The 11341-nt window shown below is 49.6% G+C and overlaps 1 protein-coding gene across 9 annotated transcripts in view; it reads right to left on the reverse strand.

Moving 5' to 3' along the window:
• The window catches only part of ABCD4 (ATP binding cassette subfamily D member 4), a 34551-nt gene extending 24370 nt beyond the window's left edge, over positions 1-10181 (reverse strand). For 2 of the 9 annotated variants that reach the window (XM_073349158.1, XM_073349148.1), the window contains exons 1-5: positions 9864-10175; positions 6879-7200; positions 5541-5668; positions 5260-5387; positions 2680-2819 (exon numbers count right to left, since the gene is read on the reverse strand). In XM_073349158.1, the coding sequence (XP_073205259.1) occupies positions 2680-2819; positions 5260-5387; positions 5541-5668; positions 6879-7138 (656 nt within the window). In that variant the 5' untranslated portion in view covers positions 7139-7200; positions 9864-10175. The other 7 variants (XM_073349151.1, XM_073349150.1, XM_073349149.1 and 4 more) reach the window with 7 other exon arrangements.
• Positions 10182-11341: the final 1160 nt, after the last annotated feature.

Below are 11341 nucleotides of genomic sequence, written 5' to 3' on the forward strand. Positions count from 1 at the left end.
CCGGATTATGTTTGGCATGTAGGCTGGCCCTTTATGCAAGCTACACATATTTTTTCAAAACTTTCTCCATAAATCAATCCCACACTTTCATTGCTCTCCTTTGAACTCCTTCCAATTTGTCAATACCTGCCTGGAAAGGAGGTGCCCTGAACCAACACAGTACAGGAGGCACGGTTTCCCTAGAGCCAGGGGGAGGGAGACTCTCCCCTTCTTAACTCTGACATGCTCCCTCTGCAACCCCAAAACAGCACCAGCTTTTTGTTTTTATGCTGCTCCATCATACACTGATCTTACTGCTGCCACCCTCCCTCCTCACAAGTGTTTGTGATCATCTCTCATTCAGTTACATTTTAACTAGACTGGAAACCCGGGGCAGGAATGTTGTCTTTCCTTTGTCTGTTAAACAACATTTATAGCTCTATATAAGTAATATTAATTCGGATACCCTGCTAGAACTCTGAGCTGTTTGGATGTGATACCCTGATGGTGCCCATCTACTTATTCCCCCCCACACAGAGGGGAGTGAGAGAGAAAGAAAGGGAGATTGTAAATCAAACTGGGGACTTTGTGTGAGCTAACAAGACACCACCTCACCATTACTGCTTAGCCTCTAACTTCCTGGTGCAGAGGAAGATCCCTGAGGAAAACCCATCAGACACATTTATGTCCTGGAATATTTTCAATTATGAGCCATAACAGAACACATTTGTTTGGCGGTGGGGAATGAGGAGTATTCCATAGCAACACATTCATTCTGCCGCAGAATTTAGGACTTGCTTCCGTACAATGTGGTCCCATGTTGCTGAGGAACCGAGGGGGCCCTGATTATATAGTGCACATCCCAAGATTAAAAGCAAACATTTGACTAAGATAAGTCTGGTGAGGGGCCTCTCTGTTCCTTCCCTGAAGGAACAGCTGGGTGTGCATGAGTTTTTGGTTTTGATCCATGCTCTGCACCGATAGTGCCTATCACACTAACGAGGCATCCAGGTGTCTTGACCTTAGGCACTACTTTCTAAACTTGTTTCTGCAAGTTTGGTCTAGTGCAAAGTTTTGTCAGCAACAAACATTTTTTGAGGTGGGTGGCAGCTCCAGTCATGGCTGGAGAATCATAGTTCAGTGCCACTCCTGTATCTCCATCCCACACAGATGTGGTGCTAAATCACTTTTATTACAGAATGATCATGATCCTCTTACTTGAGAGGACTAAATTACCTGAAGTCATCTCCATTAACAAGAGTTATGGTCCCCATTAAGCAATCATTTCCTGTAACTATCTCTGGGCTCAGCTCAATTCCCTTGGAGGGGTCACCAGTAAGAGAAGTGAATTCTATCACTAGCTATCCAAGTCTGAAGTACCCATTCCTCAGCCATAATGTCATTATGCAGCCATGTAACTTGCTACAGATTGCATTTTTTTTTTTGTTCAGATTCTGGATTAAATATTTGTAGTGAAATAAAAAAAAAACATACAGCCCCTATTCTCTCCAACCGTGATACGAGTGCAACTAACACAGTGTTGACTTCACAAATCTATAGGCAGCCTGAAACAATAGCTTTGGCAGGGGTGACAGCTAAATGGAGGGACCTCTCAAAAGCCTAAGGATGTTGATTCAAATGACAACATTAACTATTTAGCTGCTCATCATTTTATCAGAATCATCCAGCTAATATACTCCTCCTCTCCCCTGCTTGTTGATGCAGTGGCAAATATTGCAGTGGGGTGTAATGGAGAAGCCAATTGTCAAAGTTTGCTGAGATGAACTATGAGGAATTCAACTCTCCACCCACTACTCCCAAGTTCAAAGTCACGTTGACTCTGCCCAAAAGGGGACAGAAAAGAGAAGATACACCCCCTTCTCGAGTTCTAAATGCCTCTACTGCAAGAAACAAAGCCAACTCCCAAGCCTTTCCCAGGTGTCAAAAGCCCTGCCTGACCCCTGCCTGCCTGTCAAAACCTCTTAGAAAAACACCTGCATCAAATTAAAAATTCTGAGTAGTTTAAGATCAAAACAAACAAAGAAGCCTGTCCCAACTGGACTGGGGAGAGGGGGGAAGAAGGCGGAGGGGAACCAGCTGTATGGTTCCAAGGTCCCTTCCACAGGATAACATGCTGCACAGCACATGGAGTCTTGTTTATAACCAACACCACTGTGCAAATAACTAGTCTCATTATTTTAAGCCTCAAGTGGGCATATTTTCCTTGCTCCGTATTTGAGCCCTGTCAAAGAGGAAGGATTTACCCCGGGCAAAGCACCAGCCCAAAGGATGACCTCACATCCCTACCAGGGGGAGCAGAGTCTTTGAGAGGGAAGCAAGGCCCTGCGGGAGGGAGCTGGCTGTGGGGGCAGGGGGAGCTGCATGAGGCAGGAAAGACCAGGCAGCACAGAAGACGACCCACCAACAGAAACAACAGCACTTTCTGTCAACCTGCAGGCACTGAGATCTTTTGGCAATGAAGAGTTTTCTCTGTCAGGAGCTGCCTCCCACCAGGCACAGAGATAGGGACCCAGGCCACCCAGCCCTACAGAAAAACCCACAGAGCAGAATTACACACACAGAGAGCTCAAAACAGCCCCCTACCAAGGGTAGCCAGATACACAGACATGACAGCCAAAGAGTGAGAAGCAGTTCAGGAGACACCAAGCAAGAGGCTGAAAGAAGTTTCGAACAGCCTACGGATTATCGATGTCCTCACGCAGCACGTTCAGGGTGTAATACACCTGGCCCTGGAAATAGTAGCCATGAAGGTATTCGGTGAGCGTCTTCCTCCAGCTCACATACATCAGGTTACAGATAAACTGGTCCAAGCTTTTCAGCTGGGATGAGGCAAAGAGAGACAGAAAGAGGGGCAGGGAGAGCAATCATTTAATGATACAAATCCAAAATGAATCAGAAATAAAAAACTAAATAGCCCATTCCACATTCAGCTGTCTGCACAGGGCAGAAGGGAGTCTCAGTCCCTCCCCTTGGGCACTAAGGTCCAAGAGCAACGTTGCGAGCTGTACTCCTGGAGGAATTCTGTGCCAAAAAATTAAAAATTCTGCACACAATATTTTAATATTCTGCATATTTTATTTGTCAAAACAACAATATAAATCACAACAGTTTCAATTATTTTTTGTCATTTATTTCAAAATACCCGTCGGCAAGTATGTCTAACAATACAGACATCAAAAAAAGATCCAGGAAATGTTTTTTGACAAATAGATTCCTTATTAGGCATATTAATACAGAACTCTAAATAATAATTCATTTAAACTACAATACAGAACTGTATTTCCTTCACGCCCCAGAAACAGTGCAAAGGCTTGGGGCAGTCGGGGGTAACAGAGAAGGTAAGGGAGAGGAAAGTAAATTGTTGGGAAGGAGCCTGGGTGTTAACTTGGAGGGCTGTTGGATATGGGTAGGAAAAGTATGGAACAGGTTTTGTTGGGGGGTGAGGAGGAATTGTTAGCGAGCTTCCCCCATGCACACCCAGGCTGACCCTTAGCCTCTCCCACTCAGACACATCTGCCCCATCCCCATATATTCCAGCATCCCTGTGTCCTTGCACCCCCTGTCTACATGTGTCCCTCCACCCCCACTCAGATACCCACTCCCATGTGGCTCTGTACCCCCTCCCCGTCGCTCTGTACCCCCACTTAACCACCCTCTGTAGCTCTGCACTCCCCCATCACCATGTGGCCCTACACCTCCCTCCCCCTCACCGTGGGCCTGTTCCTCCACTCCCATTCAGCCCCTGCCCCAGTCTGTCCTCCCATACTAGCCCTTATGAGCCCCCGTCTGACTCCCCCAGCGCCCCACACTGTCTCCCTATAGCCCCTGTCTCCTGACCTGGCCTAACAGGTGCTGTGAAGAAGGCAGGCTCTTTCTCTTCCCTAGCTGGCTGGGAGCTGCTGCTGAGTTCTATCACCACAACGCCTTCTGGTGAGTAAAAGGCAGAACTGCAGAAGTTATTTTCTGCTGGGAGCTTCTGCTGTTCTTGCCCCACAGCACCCTTGTGATAAATGAAAGGGGGGAGGGAGGAAGCTCCCTTTTATGGATCCAGCCCACCAGTTAGCTATAAAATTTCTCTTAGTAGCTGTTCTCTACTTGCTTTACCTGTAAAGGGTTAAAAATCTCACTGCGATGCAAAGGTAAAAGCAAGTGAGTAGGCACCTGGCCAAAAGAGCCAATGGGAAGGCTAGAACTTTTTAAAATTGAAACAAGACTCCCCTTTGTCTGTCTGTTGTTGTTGTTCTTGGGGAGAGGCAGACAGTTATGCTGTAAGAAGCTTTGGGCCAGGTATGAAAAATCATCGGTGTCATACCTAGAAATTACTCATTTGAAATCCCAGACATGTTAGTAAACCAGGAAATGTCTAGGCAGATGCGATTAGGTTTATCTCTTTATAGCTTATGGACTCCTCTGTGCTGACCCCAAATGCTTTTGTTTTGCTTGTAACCTTTAAGTTGGACCTCAAGAACGTTATTCTTGATGCTTAATCCTTGTAAATGGTGGTTTGTTTTTTTTTTAAATCTAGCAACAGCCTGACTTTCCAGATGTATTTTCTTTCTTTTTGTTTTTAATAAAATGTACCTTTTTAAGAACAGGATTGGATTTTTGTGTCCTAAGAGGTTTGTGCACACGTTGAAATCAGCTGTTGCCACCAGCTAATTAAACCTTTGTTTTTTTTCCTCAGTTCTTCCCCGGGGTGGGGGTGAAAGGGCTTGAGGGTACCCCACAGGAAGGAATTCCCAAGTGCGCCTTCTTGGGTCCTCAAACGGGTTTTTCACTTGGGTGATGGCAGCATCTACCCATCCAAGGTCAGAGAAAAGCTGTAACCTTGGGAGTTTAATACAAGCCTGAAGTGGCCAGTATTAATTTTTACAATCCTTGCAGGCCCCCACCTTCTGTACTCAAAGTGCCAGAGGAATCAGCCTTGACAGTCCTCTGGTGGGCAAAAGGCAGAACTGCAGCAACATTTTGGCAGAAGCTTTTTCTGCATAAAAAATTTAAAATATGCATGGCTCATTAATTATGCACACATGCAGTAGTCCAGAATTCCACCAGGAGTAAAGCTGACAAGGGATCCCAGGCCATCTGGAGAACCCAGGCTTGAGAGCACATGCTTCAGCCTACGGAGGGCTCTCCTTTTTTATAGGGTCCCTCTCTGTTCCTCCCCATCCTAAGAGTGAAGACGAGGAAGCGTTACTGTCTTACCATAGGGTCCCTCTTTGCTCTCCCTAGCCCTCTAGAAGCACATGCCTCTCTTACCGTGGAATTGAGTACGATGAGTATCGCAGCAATCGCAGTCAGGGTTTTGAACCCAGAGAAGTCCTTGCTCCCCAAGACCCTGTAGTACTGGCTGGGGATCAATCCAACCTGGTAAATGACCAACTGCTCTGGGAGACAAGAAAAACAGAGGGAAAATGAAGGACTGAGGAGGCACGGTGGAGGAGTGCCAAGAAGCATGCCCCAGTGAAAGGCCTGGACTTGCACGCCTCCCCTCCGTCCCCCAGCCCAGCCCAATCCAGGCCAGCCATTCACTAGCTCACCCAACAGGGCAATGCTCAGCAGGGTCAGGAACATGAGCACATTCTGGGAGGACCATCTGGGAAACAAGATGGCCTGGATCTTCCGGAAGCGTTGCAGGAACTGTAGGTCCAGCTGGGGTTGGGGCCTGCTGAGAGAGAGAAAGAAAGAGCAGGAGAGTGAGGTTAGCAAGCAGGCACTAGACTCCTGAAGGTGCACTATGTAATCTGCCTTTTACAGAGAAGTAGCCATCTCTGCTCCACCCCACCCCAGGGCCTGCTTCCCTGGAACCAGACTCTATCAACCCTTCCTCTACCTCAATGGAGGAGCCTCACATAGAATCATAGAATATCAGGGTTGGAAGAGACCTCAGAAGGTCATCTAGTCCAACCCCCTGCTCAAAGCAGGACCAATCCCCAATTAAATCATCCCGGCCAGGGCTTTGTCAAGCCTGACCTTAAAAACTTCTAAGGAAGGAGACTCTACCACCTCCCTAGGTAACGCATTCCGGTGTTTCACCACCCTCCTAGTGAAAAAGTTTTTCCTAATATCCAACCTAAACCTCCCCCACTGCAACTTGAGACCATTACTCCTTGTCCTGTCCTCTTCTACCACTGAGAATAGTCTAGAACCATCCTCTCTGGAACCACCTCTCAGGTAGTTGAAAGCAGCTATCAAATCCCCCCTCATTCTTGTCTTCTGCAGACTAAACAATCCCAGTTCCCTCAGCCTCTCCTCATAAGTCATGTGTTCCAGACCCCTAATAATTTTTGTTGCCCTTCGCTGGACTCTCTCCAATTTATCCACATCCTTCTTGTAGTGTGGGGCCCAAAATCGAATAGAGGGGGACGATCACGTCCCTCGATCTGCTCGCTATGCCCCTACTTATACATCCCAAAATGCCATTGGCCTTCTTGGCAACAAGGGCACACTGCTGACTCATATCCAGCTTCTCGTCCACTGTCACCCCTAGATCCTTTTCCGCAGAAGTGCTGCCTAGCCATTCGGCCCCTAGTCTGTAGCTGTGCATTGAGTTCTTCCGTCCTAAGTGCAGGACCCTGCACTTATCCTTATTGAACCTCATCAGATTTCTTTTGGCCCAATCCTCCAATATGTCTAGGTCCCTCTGTATCCTATCCCTGCCCTCCAGCGTATCTACCGCTCCTCCCAGTTTAGTATCATCCGCAAATTTGCTGAGAGTGCAATCCACACCATCCTCCAGATCATTTAGGAAGATATTGAACAAAACCGGCCCCAGGACCGAACCCTGGGGCACTCCACTTGACACCGGCTGCCAACTAGACATGGAGCTATTGATCACTACCCGTTGAGCCCAACAATCTAGCCAACTTTCTACCCACCTTATAGTGCATTCATCCAGCCCATACTTCTTTAACTTGCTGACAAGAATACTGCGGGAGACCGTGTCAAAAGCTTTGCCAAAGTCAACAAACAATACATCCTCTGCTTTCCCTTCATCCACAGAACCAGTAATCTCATCATAGAAGGCGATTAGATTAGTCAGGCATGACCTTCCCTTGGTGAATCCATGCTGACTGTTCCTGATCACTTTCCTCTCATGTAAGTGCTTCAGGATTGATTCCTTGAGGACCTGCTCCATGATTTTTCCGGGGACTGAGGTGAGGCTGACTGGCCTGTAGTTCCCTGGATCCTCCTTCTTCCCTTTTTTAAAGATTGGCACCACATTAGCCTTTTTCCAGTCATCTGGGACTCCCCCCGTTCACCACAAGTTTTCAAAGATATGGCCAATGGCTCTGCAATCACAGCCGCCAATTCCTTTAGCACTCTCGGATGCAACTCGTCCGGCCCCATGGACTTGTGCACATCCAGCTTTTCTAAATAGTCCCTAACCACCTCTTTCTCCACAGAGGGCTGGCCATCTACTCCCCATGTTGTGATGCCCAGCGCAGCAGTCTGGGAGCTGTCCTTGTTAGTGAAGACAGAGGCAAAAAAAGCATTGAGCACATTAGCTTTTTCCATATCCTCTGTCACTAGGTTGCCTCCCTCATTCAGTAAGGGGCCCACACGTTCCTTGGCTTTCTTCTTGTTGCCAACATACCTGAAGAAACCCTTCTTGTTACTCTTGACATCTCTTGCTAGCTGCAGCTCCAGGTGCGATTTGGCCCTCCTGATTTCATTCCTACATGCCCGAGCAATATTTTTATACACTTCCCTGGTCATATGTCCCAGTGACATCCCCAATGACAGTTGCAGGAGAGGCCACGGACTAGCCTCGGGGCACCAGGAGTGCAGTGATCCTCAAAATAAAGGACTCTACATGCCAAGAGAACAAACTGCAGAGCTGCCCCATGGAAGATACACCTGCTTGGTCCAAGGCCAGCAAGCCAGTCAGGGGTCAAGTGCGTTAATAAGAATTCATTAGTCAGGGATTCCACAGCAGAGCATTTGTGCCGGAGGATCCCAAAGGAAGTAGCCAAGATGGCTCTTCATGTTGGAGAATATGAATCCTTTCCTGTGCCTTCTACAGGCTGGGATAGGCTTGGCCCCACATCATGGTTCAGGCAGGATCCAGGCCTTATGGTTGGATGATGAGATTGATTCCACCCACTGAGTGCGAATCAGAGAAGCTGCTGCTCCAGCATTCTAGATCTACCTCCAGCACATGCCCAAGAAGTGTGGCTATTTTACACTCTGGCAAGATGCATCTAACTTGTCCTGCCAATGAAACACCTGAACGGGGAAAAAGAGATGATGCCGTCTAGGGGAGAGGTAAAGCCCAGTTATTCACAATCCCTTGGAAAACTGGCCCACCTGACTCTTGAGTTGGATCCTAAAGTCTAACTAAAGTGCTGAGGCTAAAGCCATCTTCCTGTTCTGTTGCTCCAACAATTCCCCCATTTCTGGGTCACACTCCCTTCATTAGTTTCACATCTCCTTCTGCATCACGTTCCCATCCTGGACATCAGCCTCCAGGCTCTCTCTCAGCTCTTCCCCCAGCAACCACCTTTTGCTATCCAAAGGACACCCCACCACCACCACCTCCCATTCTCTGCCAGCTCCCCTTCCCTAGCTATCTAGGTACTTGTGTGGCCCTTATTGCTGTAATATCAGAACACACTCAGGCTCCTTTCCAGTCCCCCACAGACAGCTGAGTCAGCCCCACACCACCCTGGACTAGCCTCTGGGATCCTGGACACCACACAGCTTCCCTCTCCTCTTCCTCCCGTCCTGCTTCCAGCTATGCCCCCACCCCCTACCCCCGCCAACCAATGGAGGGCAAGTTGCCTGACGGGGGTACAGGGTATTGCCTGGCACGTGTACAGGGTATGTGGGGGGCATATTGGCTGGCGGGGGGTATGTGGGGGGGCTCCAGCCAACGTTCCTCTACCCTATACCCCACCGGCCAAAGAACCCCCACATCCCCCGTACCCCCTCCAGCCAACATGCCCCTACCCTATACCCCCACCAGCCAAAGAACCCCCACATCCCCTGTACCCCCTCCAGCCAACTTGCCCCTACCCTATACCCCCACCAGCCAAAGAACCCCCACATCCCCCGTACCCCCTCCAGCCAACGTACCCCTACCCTATACCCCCACCAGCCAACGTGCCCCTACCCTATACCCCCACCAGCCAAAGAACCCCACATCCCCCGTACCCCCTCCAGCCAACGTACCCCTACCCTATACCCCCACCAGCCAACGTGCCCCTACCCTATACCCCCACCAGCCAACGTACCCCTACCCTATACCCCCACCAGCCAACGTACCCCTACCCTATACCCCCACCAGCCAAAGAACCCCACATCCCCCGTACCCCCTCCAGCCAACGTGCCCCTACCCTATACCCCCACCAGCCAAAGAACCCCCACATCCCCTGTACCCCCTCCAGCCAACTTGCCCCTACCCTATACCCCCTCCAGCCAACGTGCCCCTACCCTATACCCCCACCAGCCAACGTGCCCCTACCCTATACCCCCACCAGCCAAAGAACCCCACATCCCCCGTACCCCCTCCAGCCAACGTGCCCCTACCCTATACCCCCACCAGCCAACGTGCCCCTACCCTATACCCCCACCAGCCAAAGAACCCCACATCCCCCGTACCCCCTCCAGCCAACGTGCCCCTACCCTATACCCCCACCAGCCAAAGAACCCCACATCCCCCGTACCCCCTCCAGCCAACGTGCCCCTACCCTATACCCCCACCAGCCAAAGAACCCCCACATCCCCCGTACCCCCTCCAGCCAACGTACCCCCATATCCCCTGCACGCCCTGCCAGAAAACACGCCCCCCACATACCTCTTACCCCCGCAAACCAACGCGGCCCCCATATCCCTCCCCACTGCACCCCGCTCCCACTCACCGGCTGCCGGCGCTCCCCACCGTTGCGCTCCCGACAGCCATAAGCCCAGCACCCCCCGAACCGGGCCTTGCCGCCGCCGGGGCCAGAGTCCGAAAGAGACCGTCACTTCGCCAGCGTCCTACCCCGCCCCCAGCACCACGTGATGAATATTCATCACTCCTTCTGAATATTCATGAGATGCCCTTCTCAGCCCGCCCACCAATGGAACTGTAGCGTCTCTACACCACGAGGCAGACAGGCGCCGGCAGGGACCAAAGAATTCGACAGCTGAGATAGAGCAGATCCGGGAAAGGGAGGGCGCGGACGCGGTCAACATGGCGGCAGGGAAGGAAAATCCCATACGATAGACATCTCGCGAGGGGGGCTAGAAGGGCCACGAGTCCGCTGCTGCTGGTCCTTTTACACTCCCACCCAGCGGATAACAAGATACTGCAGCCCCATAAAGTCTGGAATCACCAGCACCGCTCCCTACAGCACAGCACCCCCAAGCGCCACCGTCTGCAACACTGGGGAGAGCGGTGCTAGAGGGCACAGCGACCCCTATCGAGCCACCACATGGCTCTTTGTAGCATCTGGACTTTCTTTGGGCCTCCCCTCCATTTTCCAGCCCTTCTTCTTTTCAGAAATACATTTCCCCAGGGCTGACATAGATCAGGCTCATGCACAGATGAATTATTTAGGAAACTCTAGACATGATAAAGGAGATCTTTTTGAGTTATGGTAGAAATGTGCAGCTCTCCTAATAATATTCACAGTCAAAGATTTGCAACATAAAATTTTCTTCATTCAAATCCCTTAAAACAGTGGTTCCCAAACTGGGGTTCGTGAACCCTTGGGGTTTGTGAAATGTATCAGGGGGTTCTCAGAAAAAAATTCTGTAATGGGGGACAGAGCTGTCCCGAGGGACTCCAACCCCCGCGGGGGCCGGCAGCCCAAGCCCCGTGAGGCGCGGGGGCCGGCAGCCCGAGCTCCGTGACCATGACTTCCTGACAGAACAAGTTTAAGCTTTGTTGTATTGTAATCATGCGTTGTTTGCCTGGACTGCTCAAGACCCGAATCTTTGTGGGAGGAACTCTTGATTTGAGTTGGCTTCTTAAATACCTTCATGCTGTTTCACGTCTGGTACTCCTTGATGAAACATGTAGGATATGAGCTACAGAAGTGAAATCTTGGAAGAGTGTTGCCATTTTCATAATGTAATAAAATTAATAATGTAATGATAAATAGTGTGTAATAAGTGTAATGTCATAAAAAAACCAAATTATTTCCAAGATCACTGCTTCTATAATTTATGCTTCTATAATTTATGGAAATATTCATTTTAAGGAGGGGGTTCATGAGATTTGATATTTTTGTGAAAGGAGTTCACGGACTGTTAAAGTTTGGGAACCACTGCCTTAAAACACATCCTGCTGCCAAGCCTAGTGCTGTGAATAGTACAGCCAGAGAATATAACCCTCCTCTGGTCAATTCCACGT

This window comes from Lepidochelys kempii, chromosome 6, assembly GCF_965140265.1.
Source record: "Lepidochelys kempii isolate rLepKem1 chromosome 6, rLepKem1.hap2, whole genome shotgun sequence".
NCBI lineage: Eukaryota > Metazoa > Chordata > Testudines > Cheloniidae > Lepidochelys > Lepidochelys kempii.